The sequence below is a fragment of the Pristis pectinata genome, chromosome 3 (assembly GCF_009764475.1).
Source record: "Pristis pectinata isolate sPriPec2 chromosome 3, sPriPec2.1.pri, whole genome shotgun sequence".
In the NCBI taxonomy this organism is placed as follows: Eukaryota; Metazoa; Chordata; class Chondrichthyes; order Rhinopristiformes; family Pristidae; genus Pristis; species Pristis pectinata.
This window is the reverse complement of record NC_067407.1, coordinates 123,658,913-123,681,287: the sequence shown is the minus strand read 5'-3', so window position 1 is coordinate 123,681,287 and position 22,375 is coordinate 123,658,913. Positions and strand designations below refer to the sequence as shown.

General features: G+C 40.8%; 1 protein-coding gene across 1 annotated transcript in view; it reads left to right on the top strand.

Moving 5' to 3' along the window:
• The window catches only part of fmn2b (formin 2b), a 370,539-nt gene that overhangs the window by 297,328 nt on the left and 50,836 nt on the right, over positions 1-22,375 (top strand). Inside the window, 1 exon segment of the mRNA XM_052012981.1 lies at positions 21,687-21,836. Coding sequence (XP_051868941.1) covers positions 21,687-21,836 — 150 coding nt within the window.

The window sequence follows — 22,375 nt, the reverse complement described above, 5'->3', positions numbered from 1 at the left end:
CAGTTTCAATGTGGTCCCCTCTTATTCTTCTAAACTCTAGAGAATATAAGCCTAATCGTCCCAACCTTTTTACGTACATCTGTTCTGCCAACCCAGGAATCATTCTGATGAACCTTTTGAAGCATTCCCTCCATATAAAGAGTCTAAAACTGCACACACAATACTCAAAGTGTGGTCACCAAGCCACTGTACAATTGCAACAAGGCTTCTCTGCTTGTACTCTTACAACGAAGAGTATCATTCCATTTGCCTCCTTAGCTACCTGCTACACCCACATACTTTCATTGAGTGGTGCACGAGGACACCCAGCTCTTGTTGTGCCTGCCCTTTGCTATTCTATCACTATTTCTGATTATATATCTGGCTTTCTGTTTCAGCCACCAAAGTGGATGACCTCGTTAGAGTGCATCTTCCCGTTCACTCAACTCATCCAAATCACCATGAAGTCTCCCACAGCTCTCACTCCCAGCCAGTTTTGTTTTGTTCGTTATCTTGGATACATTTAATTCACTCATCTAAATCATTATATATAGTCAATAGTTATGATAACGCACAGGGCCCTGTGGTACTGCAGTTTAAAGGACCCATTTACTCCTACTCTGCCATCTGCCAATCGGTACCCTATTACTGATTGCTGTCTCTCTCCCTGCCCCCCTTGCCACGTGCATTAATTTTGCAGACTAACCTCCTATGCAAAACCTTGTCGGAAGTCTAAATACAGCAGGTCCACTGGTTCTCCTGCATCCACTCTGCTAGTTACATCTGCACAAAAAGAAAGTCCGGTAAGTATGCCAAGCATGATTTCCTTTTCCATAAATCCTTGCGAACCTGGACTGATCCTGTCACTGTTTTCAAAATACCTTGCCACTACATCTTTAAAAATGATTCCTCACATTTTCCTCACTACTGATGTCAGGCTTAACTGGTCGATCTTCCCCTGTTTTCGTTTTCCTTTTTTAAATAGTGGGGTTAGATTAGCTATCCTCCAATCCAGAGTCCAAAGAATGTTACAAAATGACCACCAATGCATTCCTTTTTCTAGAGCTTTAAGTAGGCTGGGATATTGACCATCAGACCCTAGGGGAATGATCAGCCTTTGATCCAATCAATTTCTCGAACATCATTTTCCTCCTCGTACTGATTTCCTTCAGTTCCTCCCTGTCGCTACATCCTAGGTTCCCTGATCATTAATGCGATCATGCAGCTGCACAACACACAAATGGGTCCTTTGGCCTGCCATGTCCATGCTGACATTTTTGTGCATTGACACACATCCAATTTGCCTGCATTAGGACTCTATCCTTTCTTGAAGGTTATTTGTATCTCCCTTTGAAGAAGAACCAAAGTATTTTATTTCCCATTACAAATTCCACGGGTTCTGACTTTAAGGAACCTAAATTTGTCTTGTTATTTTCCCTTTGTATATCTATAGAAGCCTGTATAATTAGTTTTTTTGTTCCCTGCAAGTTTAATTTCATACTTTTAATTAATCCCTTGGGCACCTTTGGAATTCTAAACAACTCCCTGGGCTGAGGCTGGCTGCTTTCTTGGTCCACTCTGTGTCTTCTCCTTGGATTTAATACCATCCCTTGTTTCCCTATTTATTCACAGTTGAACCATCCTTTGTTTTATTTCTATGCCTGACAGAAATGAGCAATTGTGGTGCTTTGTCAATATACTACTAAAATAGTTACTACTGCCAATTTATCATTGACCAAATAAGTAACATTTTATTGTAGCCAACTTTCACCTCGTACCATAGTTTCCTTTATTTAAATTTGGGACCCTGATCTTGGAATCCATTGTTGCTCTTCATCTTAATAAGGAATTCTGTGATATTATGATCACTCCTCCCCATGGCGCCTCTCAACCAAATTGTAAATTAATGCTTTCTCATAAAACGATACTCAGTCTTGGATGATCTGCCCCTAGTAGGTTCTACAATGCATTGGTCTGGAGAACCATCCTTTATGCACTCCAGGAATTTCTCCACTGCATTGTTACCAATATGGTCACCCCAATCTATGTATAAATTAGTCTCCCGTGATTATAGTTACATCCTAGTAAATTGGTTTATTATTGTCGAATGTACCAAGGTACAGTAAAAAGCTTTGTTTTGCATGCCATCCATACAGATCATTTCATCACATCAGTACATTGAGGTAGTCTAAGGGAAAAGCAATAACAGAATGCAGAATAGTGTTACAGTTAGAGAAAGTGTAGTGCAGGCAGACAATAAGGTGCAAGGCCATAATGAGGCAGTACTAGGGAACCGTTCAATATTCTTATAACCACGGGATAGAAGTTGTCCTTAAACCTGGTAGTACATGATTTAAAGCTTTTGTATCTTCTTCCCGATGGGATGGGGAAGAAGAGAGAATCTCCGGGGTGGGTGAGGTCTTTGATTGTGTTGGTTGCTTTACCGAGGCAGCGAGAAGTGTAGACAAGAGTCCATGGAGGGAGGCTGGTTTCTGTGATGTGCTGAGCTGTGTCCACAACTCTCTGCAGTTTCTTGCAGTCTCGGGCAGAGCAGTTGCCATACCAAGCCGTGATGCATCGCATAGGATGCTTTCTATGGTGCAGCAATTTAAAAATTGAGGGTCAAAGGGGACATGCCAAGTTTCTCACACATGTATAATTTCCTGTTTAATGTCACCCCTGACATCTACACCACTGTTTGGAGATCTCCACACAACTCCTGCTTGCACTTAAACTCCTTTTAAAGTCAACCATTCCATGTTTTAATATTCATTTATAGGAGGCATACCTCAGTGGCAAAAGTTATTTCATATCCCTAATTGAGAAGATGGTGGTAAGCTGTATTGAACCACAAGGTGAAAATCAAAAAAGAAATGCTGATGTTGGAAATACGAAATAAAACCGAAAATACTGGAAATGCTCAGCAGGTCAGGCTACATCTGTGAGAAGGTAAACAGAGTTAATATCAATTGTGATGAAGGTGATCGTTTTGCATTAATATCATTTTCTGTTTCTATCTTGAACCACTGCACTTTCTGATTGAAAATGCCCTCATAGCGTTGTTGGTCAGGCAGTTCCAGGATTTAAAATCGGCAATGGACAGTAGTAATTCCCAAGTTGGGGTAGTGTGAGATCTGGGTGCTTAATGGTGGTAATATTCTGAAGTTCCTGCTGCCCTCTGTTAAAGGATTTGAGAGTTGCTATCAAGAGTACACCTGAGTAACTCTCTTGCATTTTGTTGATGGTGCACACTGCAGCTACCGATGGTGGAGAAATTGAATAAGAAGGGGAGATACTAAATAATGTTCTCTCCAGTTTCAAGGTAAAGGAATTGTTTCTAACTTCCCTGTCTGAGTTCTTGGTCTTGGCCTTGGCCTTTTTAATGGTCTCCAGTTTTATTCACCACAGTTAGTGGAAATGCTCTGGGGTAGAGCTTGCCCTCTGGATGGGATGAATACACATAGTAATGTACACCCATTGAGCGCCACTGTTGAAATATGATTCCATTGACTTAAAAACAGAATTTAACGTGCACACTACTTCATACGAAGGGCAATTTTCTAGTCCTCTGCGTCTTTTCAGAAATCTCTTAATGATTTCCGTGTTTTTGATCACCCCTTGGCCTCCTCTTTTCAAGAGAAAAGAGAACTATCCAAATTGTGTTTTCCTGATGCACATAACAAAGATCTGGCACCATCTTTTCAAGTCCTCTTTGCACCTTCTCCACTACCTCTGCATTGTTTTCTTGGTAACAGCTATAACATCCCTTCTGTTTCCAAAGCATATGCCCATTTGGGATTGCATCTGAGGGCAAGGGATGGCCACTGAAGATGAATGAATCTGGGTGGCAGTGACAAGTGTAGGTCACATCACTAGATAGCTATGGGGAGTAGAAATATGCCTGTAACCTTTCCTACACCTATCTGACTAAGTTCATGTGATGGCATAGACTGGACACAAAATTGGCAAAGTTGCCACCTATGGCTCTGTTCAGCATCCAAATTTTCAGGCAATTTATACCCACTTAAGTGTATGATCCACCTTGGATGCAAATTCTGCTGTCTTTGAGCGAGATACTAGATAGACTCTACCTTGACTCTGTTGATGTACCAATCAAGCTTCAGGTAACCCTGGTTTGCCATTCTCCCTTATTCATTAAGCTTTCCCTTAAATGGGTCTGTACTATTGACCGCAGATTTTCCACGTGGCCACTGCTTCCACGTTCTGTCCACTCCCTGGATAAAGAATCATCTTGCATAAATAGTCCTTTGCTTTGATCAATGATTACTAGTTGTGATTCATGGAGTAGTATACAGACTTGAAATTATTCTGTATGACTGGGTGAAAGATGCTATTTCCCACTCTGCAAGTTTAGAAACTGGTCTGCCAATTACCTGGATTTTTGCAAAGAACACCTTATCCAGATTGAAAGAGAAAACATTAAGAGAATCTACTTTGAAAGGGAAACAAAATATTCTGACCACTATTTATTTTTTAGCATTGACATGTTTAGAGACAGAGATTGTTTCTGCACAGGCTTAGGAGCCAGTTGTGTAAGAGACTAACAAGAAAAATGTCAAATAGCTTTCAAGTTTTATCGATTGTCTTTTTGTTTTGATGGTAACAGAACTATATTCTATGAAAAATACATTATAAACAAAGTGAAACGTATATAAGTTAATACATATGGAGTTTTAGCCCCTAATTGAAGAGATTTGGATTTCTAAACCAGAGTTTTGCAGCTTTTGAGTTAAAATAGGCATTTGCGAATAGTTGAGGCATTTGTTAGACTGCCTCCCATTCAAGCAGGCTAAATTACTGATTGTGCTGGAGTAAAAGAAACTGGCCTCCACTAGCACATTGTATGACTGACTTCATGTTAAGCCTTGGAGATTAACTCTTTCCTATAGGATATTTCCATTGAAAGTTGAAATTCTTGAAATTCTTAGGATGAGGTTAAAGTTGGAGCTCGCACTGGTACAACTGTACAGAAGGAAGTGGCAGTTTAAAGTTTTACAGACTGTTGGTATTTTGCTCACACACCACTGATCCAAGCAGTAACCTTTTAAAGACAATTTACAAAGCCAGTCGCGTTTATAGTTCTTTAAACACAAAACTCATTGGCTACATTTACACGTCATTCAGACTTGCAGTTGAGCAAATTGGATGATCACTGAACTTAGCCTTCCAGAAAAGGAAATTCAATTTCTTTGATCAAGGTTAAATCTAGAGTGTAGTGTTAGCTCTACCAAAATGTCAGTCCTAATTCTGTAGTGCTAATGTGAATGTCAAAGTGGAGCTTAGTTACTACTTAGCAAGCATCCACGAAGAAAGACCTGAGGAGGAGAAAGGTTGAGCAGGCACAAGTAAAAGATGAACCAGGATTAATGTGTTTAATGTTCATTAATGGCTCAATGTGGGGGAAAAAATTGACTTGTATATGGTTTAGAAGTTTAAAATTGGAGTTGCTTTTCATTAAATCCATGGATAGTTGATTTTGACACAAAAGCCGGCCAGTGAAAAGGTGGAATATTTACATCAAAATAGGCACTTTATCCAAGATATTTATGAATAGGTGTTTTATGATCTGATGAAACCACACAGGTCTGTGTTTATACAGCATAAGCAGTCAGACAGGGATGGCTCCAGGCTGGCCTCACCAGAGATGTGACATGGAATGTTTTCAGTAATCCGCAAACAAATGACATCATTGAGTTTACAATATTGATAAGTGTAATAAAAATGAGCCTGGCACTTGAGCAATTTAGCCTGTGTCAGGTGAAAGTTAAATGTTGAATTTACATGAAGCCACATTGCTGTGTTTACAATTCCACAGACCAAATGTCTTGATTAATCCATTACAATAACCAGGTCTGACAAGAAAATGGATTCAGTGCACTTACCTTTCTGTTTATCATGAAATGTTCACTAAACAGTGAAAGCCATAGATAAGCATTTGGTGCTTCTTTCACTGTCTGTGGAAAGCCTACACAGATGAGCTGTTCTTTGTTAAACGGGTCTGACGTTTTAAGAAGCATTTTCACTTGTGGTTGCGCATTGTGGAATTACTGCCAGTTTATTCAGGGGAACCATTTTATTTTGTTGGAACATCTTGTCTAGATAGAAATTGGGTTAACTTTTGGAAGTATTAGCTCTTAGCTAAGATTTCTTCTTGTTCCCAAAGCATGGGCAAGAAGTTCCCTGCTACAGAAAAGACCTTGACAATGCACATCGAGGTGATTTAAAGTTGATAAAATTTGGCCACATTTTTCAGTGGAGTTACTGGGCCTACTGCCTTTTGGTGTTGATGGTCTACCCATTGCCACTTTAAGTGGGGTCTATTCGTTGCCTGAAGGAACAGTCTGTTAATGCAATTAAAAGAAGTTGTGATATCCATTAGAGGGTTGCTATTTCAGGAATGAATGTACCTAAGGTTAAGCATTGGGCACTGATCATGGAGCCTTCGAGGCTGTGACGAGGTAAGCTTCAAACAACTTTGATACAATGCATCTCCAACTTCCACAGACCTGTGGGACTGTGACATCTTCCACAGACTTTCTGCAGGTCAGGCGACTTGGCCAATGGCCAGGTTGGCTGATGTTGGGTCAGCACTAGGACACCCATTTAGGGGTCTCTGGTCAAAGCTCGCCGGTTCCATTAAATTGAGGCACTGGCTTCAAACTACTTCTGGCCCCTCTTGTCCCGGGTTTGCCAGAATCTCTTGTTGCACTGTACTCATTAGCTAACTAAGATGTGAAATGGATGCAGTATGCCAGGATCGCAATACCTTCGAACCCTTTTGAAACTTTCTTAATGTTACGAGGCTTGGCTGCACAGTGTGACAACTAGTAAAGCTGCTGCCTCTCTGTTTCAGCAACCTGAATTCAATATTGATCTTGGTGCCGTCTGTGTGGAATTCGCATGTTACCCCTGTGACCATGTGGGTTTCCACTGGTGGGGGGTTGGGGGGGGGGCGGTGTGGGTGTTGGTTGGCTCCAGTTTGCTCCCACATCCCAATCTCGTGTGGGTTGGTAGGTTAATTGTCCCTGGTGTGAAGGCAAGTGATAGAATCTGGAGGGATACATGGCAATATGGGGAGAATAAAATAACATTAATGAAGGATTGACAGTTGATGCAGACTCAGCAGGCCAATGGGCCTGTTTCTGTGCTTTATGACTTGAAGATTCTGTGACATGAAATAACATTTAGATTTTTTTTTAACTCCTAATATTCTTCTGTGGGAATGTGGTGGTGTGGTACATTTAGAAGGGAAGCAGTATTTTACTAGGTTTAATTGTTGAAATGAGTGTGGAGAATTGAGGTGTGGTTGAGGGCAAAAAGAACAACCTTTCAAATGAGATGCTACAAAAAGTAGTGTGGGAAACTCTGGTCTTCTGTGAAAATCAGAAGCCACATTGCAGAACCCAAGACACATTGTGGTACTGTGTTTAGCAACAAAACAGTTTAAAAATAATTACAACTGATTAGTCTGTAATCACTGTATTATGTATATGGTTGAGTAAAAAAAAAATGATTGCCCAATTAGAGACAATGGTAACTGCTTGTTAGATGCATCATACTGAATCATCAGGTTGTTCTGAGACTGGTGATGACTTCAGGGAGAAGCAGCTCTCCACATTTAACATTGGTTGTGCTTAACCTCTGTTTGATTTTTTTTTTACTTTGGCTATAATAAAGACCACACCTTTCTCCAATACCTCTTCTTTGCTGTTTGTCCTGGTTGGACAGCCTTCTCCACTTGTTCCATAAGAAATGAAAGTAGGGGTTGATCATATAACTCTTTGGCCTTGCTCTGCCTTTCAGTGCAATTGTGGCTGATACTGCAACTGGCCACTATATAACTGAGTTTAGTTACCCCAGTTGCCATAGTGAGATTTGAACATGCAATGCAGATACCTCAGCTAACGATCTGGTAATAGAGGTCCAATTACGTGCTGTCGTGTCCCCATATGTTTGTCCACCTAAACATAGCCAGAGCATCTATGGCAATGACTTCTCTTGCTACTTCCACACTGTTAGATGAAATCGTAGATAATTTGCAGAACTATGAGATCTTATGGCACTTTGTGCCTGTGCTGGTTGGGAAAACAGCTACCCAGCCTAATTCCATCTTCCCGCACTAGGTCCATAGCTCACGCTTTTCAAAAAAGGGTTTAAATTATCTTTTCTGCCCAACTGACTAGACCAGCAATATCTTCCTGCAGTCTAAAACTTTTCACTGTCAACCACATGGCCAATTTTTGTACCATTTTCAAATTTCTACAAAGTGCATCCCTACATTTTAGTCTACATCAATACTGTGTGCAACAAAAAGCAAGGGGCAGAATGCCGAGGTGTATCGTGACACCATCCACTTGGAAAAATGCACACTGACCATTATCCTTTGCTCCTTTCACTGAGCCAATTCTGGATCCAGTTTGCCACTCCTTTTGAATCCCATGACAGATTGGTTTTAGAAAAAAAACATCCATGTGGGGTCTTGTCAAAAGCCTTGCTAAAATGCATGTAGACTGCATCAAATGCACAGTTGGAGGAGTTGTGCAAAGTGAAGAAGGTCAACAGGATACACGAGAGATTGGAGATGCTGGAAATCTGGAGCCACACACACAAGACTGTAGGAACTCAGCAGACCAGGCAGCATCTATGGAGGGGAAATGAACAGTTGACGTTTCAGGCTGAGACCCTTCATCGGCACTGGAAAGGAAGAGTTCACAAGCCCACCTCCTTCCCTTTTATGCCATGGTCTACTGTCCTCTCCTATCGGATTCCTCCTTCAGCCCTTTGCCTCTTCCACCTATCACTTCCCAGCTTCTCACATCATTCCCTTTTACCCCCTTCCCCCACCTACTTACCTACCTTCCCCCTCTCACCTGGACGCACCTATCACCTGCCAGCTCATGCTCCTCCTCTTCCCCCTACCCTTTTATTCCGGCTTCTGCCCTCTTCCTTTCCAGTCCTGATGAAGGGTCTCGGCCCAAAACGCCAACTGTTCATTTCCCTCCGTAGATGCTGCCTGACCTGAGTTCCTCCAGCATTTTGTGTGCGTTATGAGCTAAGAAATGGCAGATGGAATTTAATTCAGGCAAGTGCCGGTGTTGCACTTTGGGAGGTCAAATGTAAGGGGATAGTATGCTGTAAATGGCAGGAACTTTGGCATCGATGTACAGAGGGATATTGGGGTGCAGGTCCATAGCTCCCTGAAAGTGGCAACACAAGTAGATAGTAGTAAGGAAGCCATATGGGATACTTGCATTCATCAGGTGGGGCACTGAGTACGAAAGTCAGGAAGTCATGCTGCAGCTGTATAAAGCTTTGATTTGGCCACATTTGGAGGATTTGGTAGTGCAGTGAACAGAACTGCACTCCGGAAGGATGCAGAGGCTTTGATGAGGGGATACAAGTGGTTCACCAGGATGTTGCTTGGATTAAGAGAGTATTAGTTGTAAGGAGAGTTTGAACAACCTTGGATTGTTTTCTCTGGAGTGTCAGAAGCTGAGGGTTAACCGGATTCAAAGCACATAGATGATATTGTTCTTCCAAGGGTGCAAATGTCAAACACTTGAGGGCATCAGTTTGCAGTGGGAGGGCAAAAGTTTAAAGGAGATATGATATAAGATATCTTTATTAGTCACACAGTGAAATGCACCTTTTGCAGAGGGTGTTCTGGGGGCAGCCTGCAAGTGTCACCGCGCTTCCGGCGCCAACGTAACATGCCCACAACTTCCTAACCTGTACGTCTTTGGAGTGTGGGAGGAGACCAGAGCACCCGGAGGAAACCCACGCAGACACAGGGAGAACGTACGAACTCCTTACAGACAGTGGCTGGAATTGAACCCGCGTTGCTGGCACCGTAAAGCGTTACACTAACCGCTACACTACTGCAAGTCGTTTTCTTTCACACAGAGTGATAGTTGTCTGGCATTGGCTGCCAGGGGTAGTGGTGGAAGCAGATACAATGGTGACGTTTGAGGCCTTTAGACAAGCACGTGAACAGGGAGGGAATGGAGGGATATGGACCATGTGCAGACAGATGAGATTAGTTTAATTTGGCATCAAGCTTGGCACTGATCTCATGGGCCGAGAGGTTTGTTCCTTTGCTGTACCGTTCTGTGTACCTTCAATGACTCTCCTTGTTAAAATTTCAAAATCCATCATGTTAGTCAGACACAATCTTCCATGAACAAATCCACGCTGATTTGTCCCTTTCTAAATGAAGATTTATACTTGCTGAGAATGTGTTCTAATAATACCGTGAAGACCAAACCACATCAGAACTTCTGATCAGTACCATATCCTATTATTTCATTAACTCGATATGATGAGCTGAGCTTCTGGACATCACAAAGACTCACTGAATTCCATCTGTGAGATCATTTGCCTCCGCTCATGACTTTGCTCATTCTCCTCCATGCCTTTGCCACCTTCAGGTTTGTCCAATATCCTGTCTGTTACTTTACACAAACGTCATCCAAAACTTTGCATTATATTTTGTACCAACTTCCAGAAACTCTCATCATCTATGTCCTTGCTCACTAACATTGGCTTTCTGATCTTGCCTTGCCTCTGATTTAAGATTCTTGCTCTTGTGTTTAAAGCCATTCATTCTGTTTTTCAACAATGCACATAAAAATAGAGGAACTCATCAGGTCAGGTAGCATCTATGGAGGGAAATAAACAGTCAAGGTTTCAGGTTGAGACCCTTCCATCAGGACTGGAAAGGAAGAGGGCGGAAGCCAGAATAAGGTGGTCAGGGGAGGGGGAAGAGCACACGCAGGCAGTTGATAGGTGAGTTCGGGTGAGGGGGAAGGTAGAGGGCTGGGGGAGGGGGGAGATGCAAGAAGTTGAGCGGTGCTAGGTAGAAGAGGCAAAGGGCTGAAGGAGGAGGAATCCGGGAGGAGGGGGCAGTGGATCATGGAATAAAGGGAAGGAGGTGGGGAATAGATGGGCAGGTCATGAGAGTGAGGGAAGGAGAAAGAGAAGGGGGTGGGACCACATGAGGGAAGACCGGAGGGGTGGGGGGGGGTGGAGGGTGGGGGTGGTCGGTTTCTGGAAGTTAGAGGAATTGATGTTAAGGCCATCAGGTTGGAGACTCCCATGGCAGAATATGAGGTGGCCTCAATGTGGTAGTAGAGGAGGCCACGGATAGACGTGTCAGCATGGGAGTGGGACATGGATTGAAGTGGATGGTCAATGGGAGATCCTTGCTTTTGTGGTGGACGGAGCAAAAATGCTCTATTTACTGTGTACAGTTTCCCTTCACACCCAGGACTTCCTCAGTGTCTGGTCTGTTTCTTCCTCTTTCTTTTCCTTCATTGGTGGCTATGTTTCAGGACCAGTGTTATGCAATTTCCTCTCTAAACACCTCCAGCTCTCCACACCCTTCTTCTCTTTTAAGACCCTCTTTAGAATCCAGCTTTGTGACCCAGTGTGCCCTGAAATCGTCACCTTTGGTGAAGTGTCAATATCATCTGGATTAAAACAAAACACTCGGCTGTGCTTCCATGTTGAAATCTAAATAAATGTGAAGTATAGGTGATGCAGTTTTGAAGAGGTTTAGAGCTATGAAACTGTTACCTCTGTTCTATCTGTGCTGATAAGTCTTTAAAGTTAGTGCTTGAAATTGAAAATTCTTCATTCAATACACTTCCCTCGTTATGAAAATTATCAACAAAAATGAGCAAAGGGAGGACATGAAAATCCCTTTAACCTGCCCTGGTATTAAATGAAACTATTACTATCTGCCTCATTTCATTCCCTTTTTTACCCATATTCCTTGTTCCCTTAACGGTCCAGCATCCTTCTGCCATAAAGGATCTACTGAGGGCCTTGGTCTTGAATGTACTCTTAAGCATGCAAACTCTTGCGATGGCAATACTGAAAGCTCATAACTCTGCTTGAAGTAATTGCTTCTCATGTCCATCTTGTCCTAATTGGCAGACCCCCTGTCCTAATTGGTAGCACCTAAATCCTAGATTTCAACAACTTCTGAATATTCGATGTCAATATAATACTCAAGTGAGATTAGGCCCATCAGACTCGGTCCCTCATTAAAGGACAACCAGTTCATTCCAAGCCAAGTCCATCCATCCATCTCCAGGTGCAGGCATCAGTGAGTTAGATCGGGGGGCCTTCCAGGTGTGCTATCCCTCCATTGCCTCTGCGGGAAGCTGCCTGTTGCCTAATTGGTCCCAGCATCGAGGCTTCCAAGTCATTAAACCAAGGGAAATCCTGAGAATTCCCAGGATTTGATTTGGAGTTTCCAGTAATTTGTGTAAATTACCCGGTCACCAGGAACCTTATGAACTTTGTCCAGTTTGTGTGCACCTGAATTTGGACAGTGCTTTGGACAGATTACCACTTAATGGAGTGAACACCCAGATTATCTGGAATTGGATTACATAGAAATCCAGCACAGAAATCACTCAGCCCAATCAATGCATGTTGCATGTTTGTGCTCCTCTCACTTCCTCCTACCTTGCCTTATCTAAACTAACCCTCGTATACTTGTCTAGTCTCCCTTTAAATGTGTCAAAACCATTCATCCTGAACAACTGTTGTAGTGAGTTAGTTTCTCACCACTCATTAGTGAGGTCCTTCTGAATTCCTAATTAGATTTCTTGGCAGCTACATTGTTGATAGCCTCTAGTTTTGCTCTTCCAACATGGAGACATTCTCTTTTGTATCCATTCTATCAAAAGCCTCCAATTTTCAGACTATAGGTAGGTCGTCATCGGTTTGCCTTTTCCCAAGAGAAAAGTGCCTCAGTCTGCTCATCCTTCCTTGCAATGTTGGTGTCATCCTCATAAATCCTGCCTGAATTGTCTCCACTGCCATTATATTCATTTTATAATATAATTGAAACTGACTGGTGGCCTGGATTCTGGTGAGGCAGTAAGTGAGATCTTTATTTTGTGTTGGAACTTGTGCTTAGACTGCATGGAGTGTTTGCATTTGCATTAGACACCTGAGGGAGAAGTTTAGCACCAATCTGCATGATTTAACAGGTTCAGGACTTTTTTCCCCAAGTAAACATGGGATTTGAAGTTGTCTGGGAGCCAATTAGTTGTGCATGTGTTTGTCTACTTTGACATAATTAAGACTTCTGTCAGCAAAGTGATTCCATTCAATGAGCATGCATTTGGCTTGTAAGTCAATGTCAAATTGCTTACCGTGCTCCACTTTGTGTGTCGGGCCTCTTGGACCCTGTACCACTCTTGTTGGGTGGTCCTTTGAGACTTGCACTGGTACAAAATCTCCACTTCATATCTACTTTTCCAATACTTGATGGATGATATAAGGTACTAAGCAGCTTTCATTCCAAACCTGAAATTGACTTACCCAGGGATAAATAAATATTATGGGTCTGTGGCAAAATGAGACAGTGATCTTGTCATTTATTCAATGGTGCTAAAGAAAATGGAAACTAATGCAATATTCAGTCTTCATTAGTTCTCCACATAGTCTCCAAAAAGAGACCATTCTTAGGAAATGACTCAAAGCAGCCTTAAGGAGAGGCATCAGTTTTGGTTACGATCTTGCTTACATCGGGAAGCAGTTCCAATTTCCTGTCAATGCCTCCTTAGACAACTTGGTGGTTTTCTTTAACAACCAGTAGTCCTGTATGCATTTTTTTTTAAAGTTTACTGGCCCTAAGCATTTGCATGAGTTTCTTTAGAAGTCAGAATATAAATTGATATTAGCATTTGCTGCAAGTATGATAGCCAGACATAAGCACTTCATTTTATCCTTCAGATAGGTCTAATTATTTAGGAGACTTTAAAAAAAAATGCACTGCCTTAGTTTTAAAAAGTGAAAATGATTATTTGCATGAATATTTCAAGACACAAATATTTACAAAATGTTTGAATAAATGCAATTGAGATGTGGACCTGTCGTGAAATTGAACTGGGATATATTTGAGTGGCTAAATGGCTTAGTCATTGTGTTGTCTTACAGATGCAATGTTGTCAGCTGAATTGTTGTATGTTCTCTGAGTGATCAGTTACCATGAGGGGTTATGGAGGGAGAACTTGCAGGTCTGCCTAACTATAAAAATAAGATGAAGACACAAAGCCCTGATGTAGGGTTTTGACCTGAAACATCAACAACTTCTTTCCTCCCACAGATGCTGCTCGACCCGCTGAGTTCTTCCAGCACATTGTTGCTATAAAAATACAATTGTTTAAGGAGAGTTGAAGGGATTGGTAATTGCTTTACTATTGTCACATGTAATGAGGTACAGTGGAAAAACCATTTCACATGCCATCCATACAGATCATTTCACAACATCATTACATTGAGGTATTGCAAGGGAAAGGCAATAACAATGCAGAATGTAGTGTTACAGTTAGAGAAAGTGCAGGCAGACAATAAGGTGCAAGGCCATGATGACATAGAGGTCCATTCAATAGTCCTAACAGTGGGATAGAAGCTGCCCTTGAGCCTGGTGGTACATGCTTTCAGGCTTTTGCATCATCTGCCTGATAGCAGGGGGAGAAGAGAGAATGTCCAGGGTGGGAGGTGTCTTTGATTATGTTAGCTGTTTTACCAAGGCAGTGAGAAGTGTAGATAGAAGGGAGGCTGGTTTCCGTGACGTGCTGAGTTGTGTCCACAATTCCCTGCAATTTCTTGTGGTCTCGGGCAGAGAAGTTGCCATACCAATGCATCCACCCATTTATCCCCCTGCATTCTTTTCACATGATGGTTTAAACACCAAAAAGTAAGGAATATGAAGGAAATGTATGTTGGCAACAAATTGAGACCATTGTGAGAGATGAAGAGCAAAGACTAACGAAGGTGGAAGAGAGCTAAAGGGAGATTCGGTGACCTTCAAGCTGTAAATAGTTAATCCTTGGTTAATCCTGAGCCTTGACCCAGTGCACAGATCAAAAGCTTGCAGACACTTGTATGTAATTATCAAGACTATCTTCCAGTGAGAGAAGACTGCATTCTCAGATGTGATGTGACACTAAGGCCTAGTCTGCTGTTTCAGCTGGATGTAAAAATCCCATGGCATTATTTCAAGAGAAGCATAGCCATTTCAGAGGTGACCTGGGTAACAATGCTTCATTTAAAAAAGAGACACAATCTGTTCATTATCACTTGATTTGACAGGACTTTTGTAAACAAATTACTTCTGCATTTACCTCATAAGAACAGTAAAGACTTGACTATAAGCTTTGGAACATCCTTGGGTCTTGTAAGATGTTTTCTAAAAACTTTGTCTTGGTGCTGTTGATAAATGAAATTAACATATGAAATGAGGAAGAGTTCTTTTATGTGTACGGGGTATAATCATCTTCCTAGTTTCTTACTTTTTTCCCATGTTTAGTTGTCAATGCAAAGTACTAGTGGATATTTTCAATACCACAATCCATGCAATAATATTTAGTGAAAACCAAGATGATTTTTCGAGGGGCAAGAAAGAATGGCAGTGCATGTTCAAGAAAGGATTGTTTGTGACTCTGAGGCATTGGTGTTTTATGGTATTCCTTCTGTTGTAAGTTTTGGTGATGAGGGTTGCTGTCAAAGTAACATTGAGTTGGAGTAGTAGATTCTAGAGATGTAAAATGCAGCCATAATATTACCAGTGATGAAGGGAATGCTTTGGAATCCCATGGACTTGGGTGCAAAATAGACTGGATTAGCTCAGCAGCATTTTTTTTCTTCTTGACAGTACTTCCCAAGCACAGAACCTTTCCCACTGCTGGTTAAATGGTCAAGCGCTACCCCGGTCTGCAAGTTCACATGGCACCTTGACTTGGAGCAATGGGAGTGTATTTCTGTTGTTACTCAGTTTAAATCCTGGAAATCCCTCCCCAAAACCGTTGTGGGAATTCTTTCACCAGAAACACTGCAATGATTCAAGAAGACAGCTCACCGCCATTTCACCATCTTTAGAGATGTGTAGTAATTGTTGGCGTTCTTGCCAGTAACGCCATACAGTGTGAATGAATGAGGGGGAGGGAATGTGTAATTTGGCTTCTTGAGTGATGAAAGGCCAAGTGAGTAAGACTAGCTGGGCAGTGACATTTCTGAAATAGTGTGAGAGAGTACATTGTGTTGCATAAAACTGCAGAGGATATGTAGCTGTGAATAAGCCACTGGAGACTGAAGCTGATAGATGTGAAAGGTCTTTATTCAGCAAAAGGAGGTCTTGTGGAGAATCTTTCTCTTGTCCTGACACTGGAGTAGTGAGATTGTGTATATTTTTTCAAACAAATAACAATAAACAATTAACTAATGGTTATAATTACCCATTTCAACTGGAGACAGGTAACTTTGTAGAATACATATTTGCAATTGGAGCACATCTCAACTGGCAGCCACTTTGAATATTGAAATATCAATGGCTGATCTGAGGGGTTCTGACCATAAAGTACCAAAACCCCCCAAAATATACTTTTGTTTAGTGTTCAGGGATGGCTCTCTGGATATACAAAGCCAGAATATTAATTGACAAAGCAGATGTATCCTGAACTGTATATTAAATGGCAGAGATGTGTCTTTAACAATATGTTAATTACAGGAGGTAGACACTTAGTCTTCCATGATCTCATGGGGGATTCAGTCAGGGCTGGTTAAGATGAACATTTATCTATTGTCTTCTCCGCATATTTACAATGGTACAGAATCAGAATGTCCCACACCCAATGGATGTTACGCTGTGAACAGGTTTTCTTTTTAAAGACTGGTTCCTGTTTGTATTAACTGCCTGCTACCTCTATCCTATAACTCCTGAAAGATGTCCCATTGCTTCACGATCCTTAACAGGATATATAACACAGATGAGATGCCAGAGTTGATGCCAGAATTTATTCTCCACTCAAACCTCATGTCTTTAGTATCTGAATCAATCAATGCGCCCAGTGTTTCTTCAAATGCTTGTCCAACATTCCTTCACATGTGTCATCAGAATTCACTTTGACCAGTCCCTGTGGTAGCAAGTTCCACAGTGTCACCATTCTTTAGGTAAGAAGTCTCTTCTGAATACCCTGTTGCATTTCTTGATGACTAAGCTCTATTTGTATTCTTGCTCATAAATGGAAACACTTTCTTGGTGCACCTTCTAATATGTTACCCCGCAGCCACTTTTCTCTCAGTAGATCATAACTCTTCTCGATGCAGTGTCTCTGCCCCTTTTACAACACGGTGACCAAAGCTCTGTGCTCTAAGTGTATTGTCTAACTGAGGTTTGTTCCAGGTTAAGCACAACTTCCCTATTTATAAGTTCTGTCCCCTCAGAAATAAACCCAAGGGCTTGGTTTGCTTTTTATGGTATAACTTTTAATGATCAATGCATTTGTACGCAGAGATTCCTTTGTTCCTAAGATCATCTAAAACTGTGCCATCTACTCACCCACCTCCACGTTCCACTTGCCAAGAATCCCAAATATCTTGCATTTATCTGTGTTGAACTATATTTGCCAATTATGTCAGTTCTGCCAATTTATTTGTCCTTTAGTAACTTGTTGTTCTCCTCTCTATTGATTTTCACCCCATCATCCAAATAGTTTTTGGTGTTCTCTGCAAATTTAGAAATTGTTTTAGATTCCAAAGTCTAAATCAGTAATGTAAATTTTGAACAGCAATGGTCCTAGGACTGATCCTTAAAGGAGATCATTGTGAATAGCTTAGCTTTCTCCCACTCTTTGCTTTCTATTCTAAGCAAGCAATCTGTAGGCCCAGAAGATAAAAGGCAAAAGTTAGCATGCAGGATTATCAAGAAATTAGGAAAGCCGATGGAATGTTGACATTTATTGCAAGGAGTATGGAGTTTAAAAACAAAGTAAGAAGTTTTGATGCAAATTTGCAGGATGCTGATGAGACTGCGTATGATTTTGGTGTCCATGTTTACGAAAGGATATACTTGCATAAGTGTCAGTGCAGAGAAGGTTCACTGGATTGATTTCTGGGACTAGGGTTTGATGAATGAAGGAAGTTGGATGGGTTGGGCTTGTACACAGTGGGAGTCTGGTATCGAGCATGCAGCTGATGTGGATTGCGCTAGGTAACCGAGTGCAACTGATCGGAGTCTTTCCAGCATTCTCTCATTTTAAACTTAAAGCAATTGCTGTGTTCTAACCTCAAGTACCAGTATTGTTTTTAATTTGATGTCTTTTGCTCTTATTCATCTACTTCTATTTACACCACCTCCTAACAGATCAGTTATGATTAATAAGCATTCTTCACTTCCCTTTCTTAAATGGCACCAACTGCATTTGTCACCTGGATTCTCTTGGTTCTTCACCCTGTCATGGATATGCCCTTGGTTCTCTCCATCTCTCTACTCCTCAGCAACTTGTTTTCTTTCTCTTCCAGTTCTGATGATGGAATATTAATTCTCTCCACAAATGCTGCCCAGTTTTCCATCTTGATCGGCTTGGCCTGCCATTGAATACAATCATGGCTGATCTGCCTCAACTCCTCTTGTTTGACACTTCCCCATACCTCTCAATTCCCTGATCTTTCAAAGACTTATCTAGTTCCTCTTTAACTACCCCAATGATCTAGTCTCCACAACCCTCCCGGTAGTGAATTTCAGATGTTCGCCACTCTCTACAAGAAGTTTCTATGCATCTTGGTTTTTAAATGGCCGTCCCTAATCTTGTAACCACGTCCCCAGTTTGAGACACTCCCACTAGTGGAAATATTTCGGCACCTATTCTCTCATGCCCCAGCAGCACCTTGTAAATTTCAATAAGATCGCTGGCATTCTTTTAGACTCCAAAGAATGCAGATCTGATTTCTGTAGCTGCTTATGATAGGACAAACCTCCCAGAAGCCAGCCTAACCAATCTTTGGACTGCTTGCAATGACAGTATATCTTTTGACACTACACTTTTTTTGTCCTCACAAATTAGTATGTGCAGAAATGCATGTCCTATAGATCTTCTGAGTTTGATTGATTTATTTAATATATCTTTTTTATTTTAAATGCACTTATCTCATTACTTTTCTCATCCAATGTCACGTCCACTCGTTCTATCTCCCTGGTAAATACTGAAGCAAAGTAATGATTCGATGTTTCCACCATCACTGTCATTACCTTTGGCTGGAAATGGGGCTTTAATAGCTCTTTTCCCATCACAACCTTGTTTAAAAAAAAATTGATGTGGCCACCAAATATTTTACAATTTTTGTATTTATTTTCCTTGATAATTTCACTGTCGTCCTTTTGCCTTCCTAATTTTCTTTGCTTTCTGTTTTAATTCCTTCACATTCTGTTTTATCATGCACACCTCTGCTCCGTACATACTTGATTTATGTCTTTTTTTTTACTATCAATTGTTCCTTTTTGGCTTTATTCCTCCATGGAGTCTTGTGAGTGTTTTGTTTGTTTCCTTTTCACAGAATATATTCTCCTCTAGTGAACACCATTTTAAATGTTCTGCAAAATTTGCTTTTTATATTTCCAATTTGATGAAGATCCCCTCAAATACTATTAAATAGACCTGCAAACACCTCATCCCTTGCTTTCTACCACAATTTATGGCCTGTCCTCTTCCTGTTTGCTGAGCTGTTTGCTTAACTGCATGTAGCTGGCTCCCATCATTGGAAGTCTACCTTGTTAATTGGGCAAGACATTTCTAGGGATGTTGGCTGGAAATGATTCTGCAGGTTTGTTTAGTACTCCATGTATTAACCTATTCAGATTCTGGTCTCGACCACGCAGACAACCCTGTGCAACAACTTCACTCGGCTAATGCATAATTTCAAGATATTCCTTGTGATGCTCCTGACATACCCTGTAGGATTTAGAATGAATTGTGGTCACGTTCTAAGTTTGTTTTGGAGGAGAAAGGGGCTTCCCAAAGTGCATCAGCTCACACTTGTCAGGAATAAAATTGCATCTTCCAATGCTTCACCCAACTTTCTATCTAATCTATATCCTGCCATAGCCTTGGACAACTGTCCTGTCCAGCAGCAATGCTACCAATTTTCATGTCATCTGCAAACTTATTAATTATACCTCTTGCGTTCACATCCAAGTTTTTAATATATATCACAACAAGTGTCCCAGCACTGATTCCTACAGTACACTACTTATAAAAGTAACCCTCAACCATCGTACTCTGTCCCCTATCACTAAGCCAATTTTGAATTCAAGTTTTTACAGAGCTAGCCTGGTCGAGATTGCGCAAGTTTCTTCCAAATGCAATACTGATACATGTGATCTTTAAAATATTTATTTCTGGATTATGTAGTAAATGTTTATCATCAGATACCTTATTAACCAATAAGACACAACATTTTCAACTATGGGATGTGGATTTAGAGTTGTAAGGGCATATTTACATAGGTATTTGTTTTGGGTATTCAGGACCTCAATAAACTAAAAATCTTAATTTAAACTCGATGAGGAGACAACATCAACATGTTGACCAATACCCAACAACCGTCGTGGTACCTTTTATTCAAAACACTCAGAACTTAGCATCGGTTTAAAATATTTTGTGTCAAAAGTTATCGAGGTTTTGGAAACTTCACGCTGATACTTGTCAACATCTTCAGCGGTATGTGTCCCTGTGTTATCAGAACTCCCAAAGCACATCATTTGCATTTTCCAGGATTGCATTGTACTGAGGGAAGATTTAACATTGTAACAGAAGTTTAAAGAATGCAATAAATCTTAGTTAAGAAGGTGGTCACTTGACTCAATCTGTCCATGCTGGGTCTTTAAAAGACCAATCCAATATGCCTCAGACAACACTCTTCATCTATACAGCTGAAAAATTTGCTGTTTTCAAAGGCTTATCAGTTCCCATTTGGTAGCAACTGTTAAATTTGCTTCCAGCACCTTTTGGGCAGTTCATTCCAGGGTGCATCAATTTACTACTTTAAAACTGTTCTCATTACTCCCACCCCACCCACCCACCAACTACCACCACTACTTTTTGTTGATCTAGAATCTGTGTCTTGTTGTTATTGATCCTCTTACATATGTCAATGAATTCATGGAATCAAAAAATATATTTTGTAGAATTATGTTCACTTTACCACTAAATTATACATACAGTTTTAACTGTTAACTTGGTAGCTCTAAGCATGCGAAGCAGTCTGTTTAAGGTTTGGGTGTAAATTGGACCTTTTCTTGCATGGAAGAACATAGTTTCCGGTTTATCAAAAAGTACCCGAGATGCTCTGGAGCTACCCACACAAGTAGGTATGCCATCTGGCAGCTGACTTCTTCCATACCTCCTTAGGTTGTTTGTTGTAGGGCTTAATCCTCTAAGTAAACGGTGACTTGTGTTGTGGGGAAACAGCTTTCCTACAATCAGCCTCAGGAAACCTATCTGCCAGGTGTAAATGATTTACTATTTGCTTTTCTAGTAGGGAAAAAAAAGTGTCACATGTTAGCATTCCTGAACTTCCAGGATTTGAAAATAAGGTGCATTACGGTCATATATTTTCCCTGTTTCAAAGAGATTAGCTCTGAAGCATTCTTTTGCATTTGGAAGAATACAGAGGAGCAATTCAAACTTTTAAGCTAGAGGGAACTATATCACAACAAATATCAGGTGCATCAAAATGATTTTTTGGTTTTCAGTTCCCTACAATATTGTGCCTTAAAGCCATTTTAAATTTGTATAACTATTTGTCCACCAACTATTCATTATTAATTTGAACCAATTGTCAAAGATTGTAAATGTCTTTCAGGTGTAATTTATTTTTTGTTTTGTCAGCTTCTTGGAAACAGCAGCATACTTCAGCATGAAGCCAAAGTCAGGAGACAAAGAAGTCACTCCAAATCATTTATTTACCCTTTGGCACGAGTTTTGTACTGACTTCAAGGAGTACTGGAAAAAGGAAAGTAAAGTTATACTGAAAGAAAAGTAAGTGCATTTTAATGTTTTCATAACTTTATTTCTTCCATTATTAAGTAGTAAAGTTTCCAAGTTACCATATTGTTGCTTTTCACAATGTATTAGAAGGACCAAGCATTGTCCATTGTCATTTTACTTAAGAGGGAATGAAGGTTAGTCATTCGAATCCTTTATATAGTCACTTACATCTAATTGAGTAAACAAACTCATGAGTATTCAAACTTGGGCCTGATCCATCAAGTGCTTCAATGTGGGTTTCAGGAATACAATTGTTATGTAACATTAAAAATGAGGAAAAATGGTTGAATCTCAACTCTGCACATTTGACAAAGTCAAATACTATAAATGATGGAAATCTTAAAAATACAGAATATTGGAAATACTCAGCAAGTCAGGCAGCAATTGTGAAGAGAGAAGCATCAAACTGTTTAGTGTTCTTATGAAAGTTCTCTGACCTGCAGTTGCCATATCTGTATCTCTCCTCAGCCCTTTGACTCACCTACTGAGTGTCTCCAGTGTTCCCATTGTTTACACATTGGGTCCTGGTC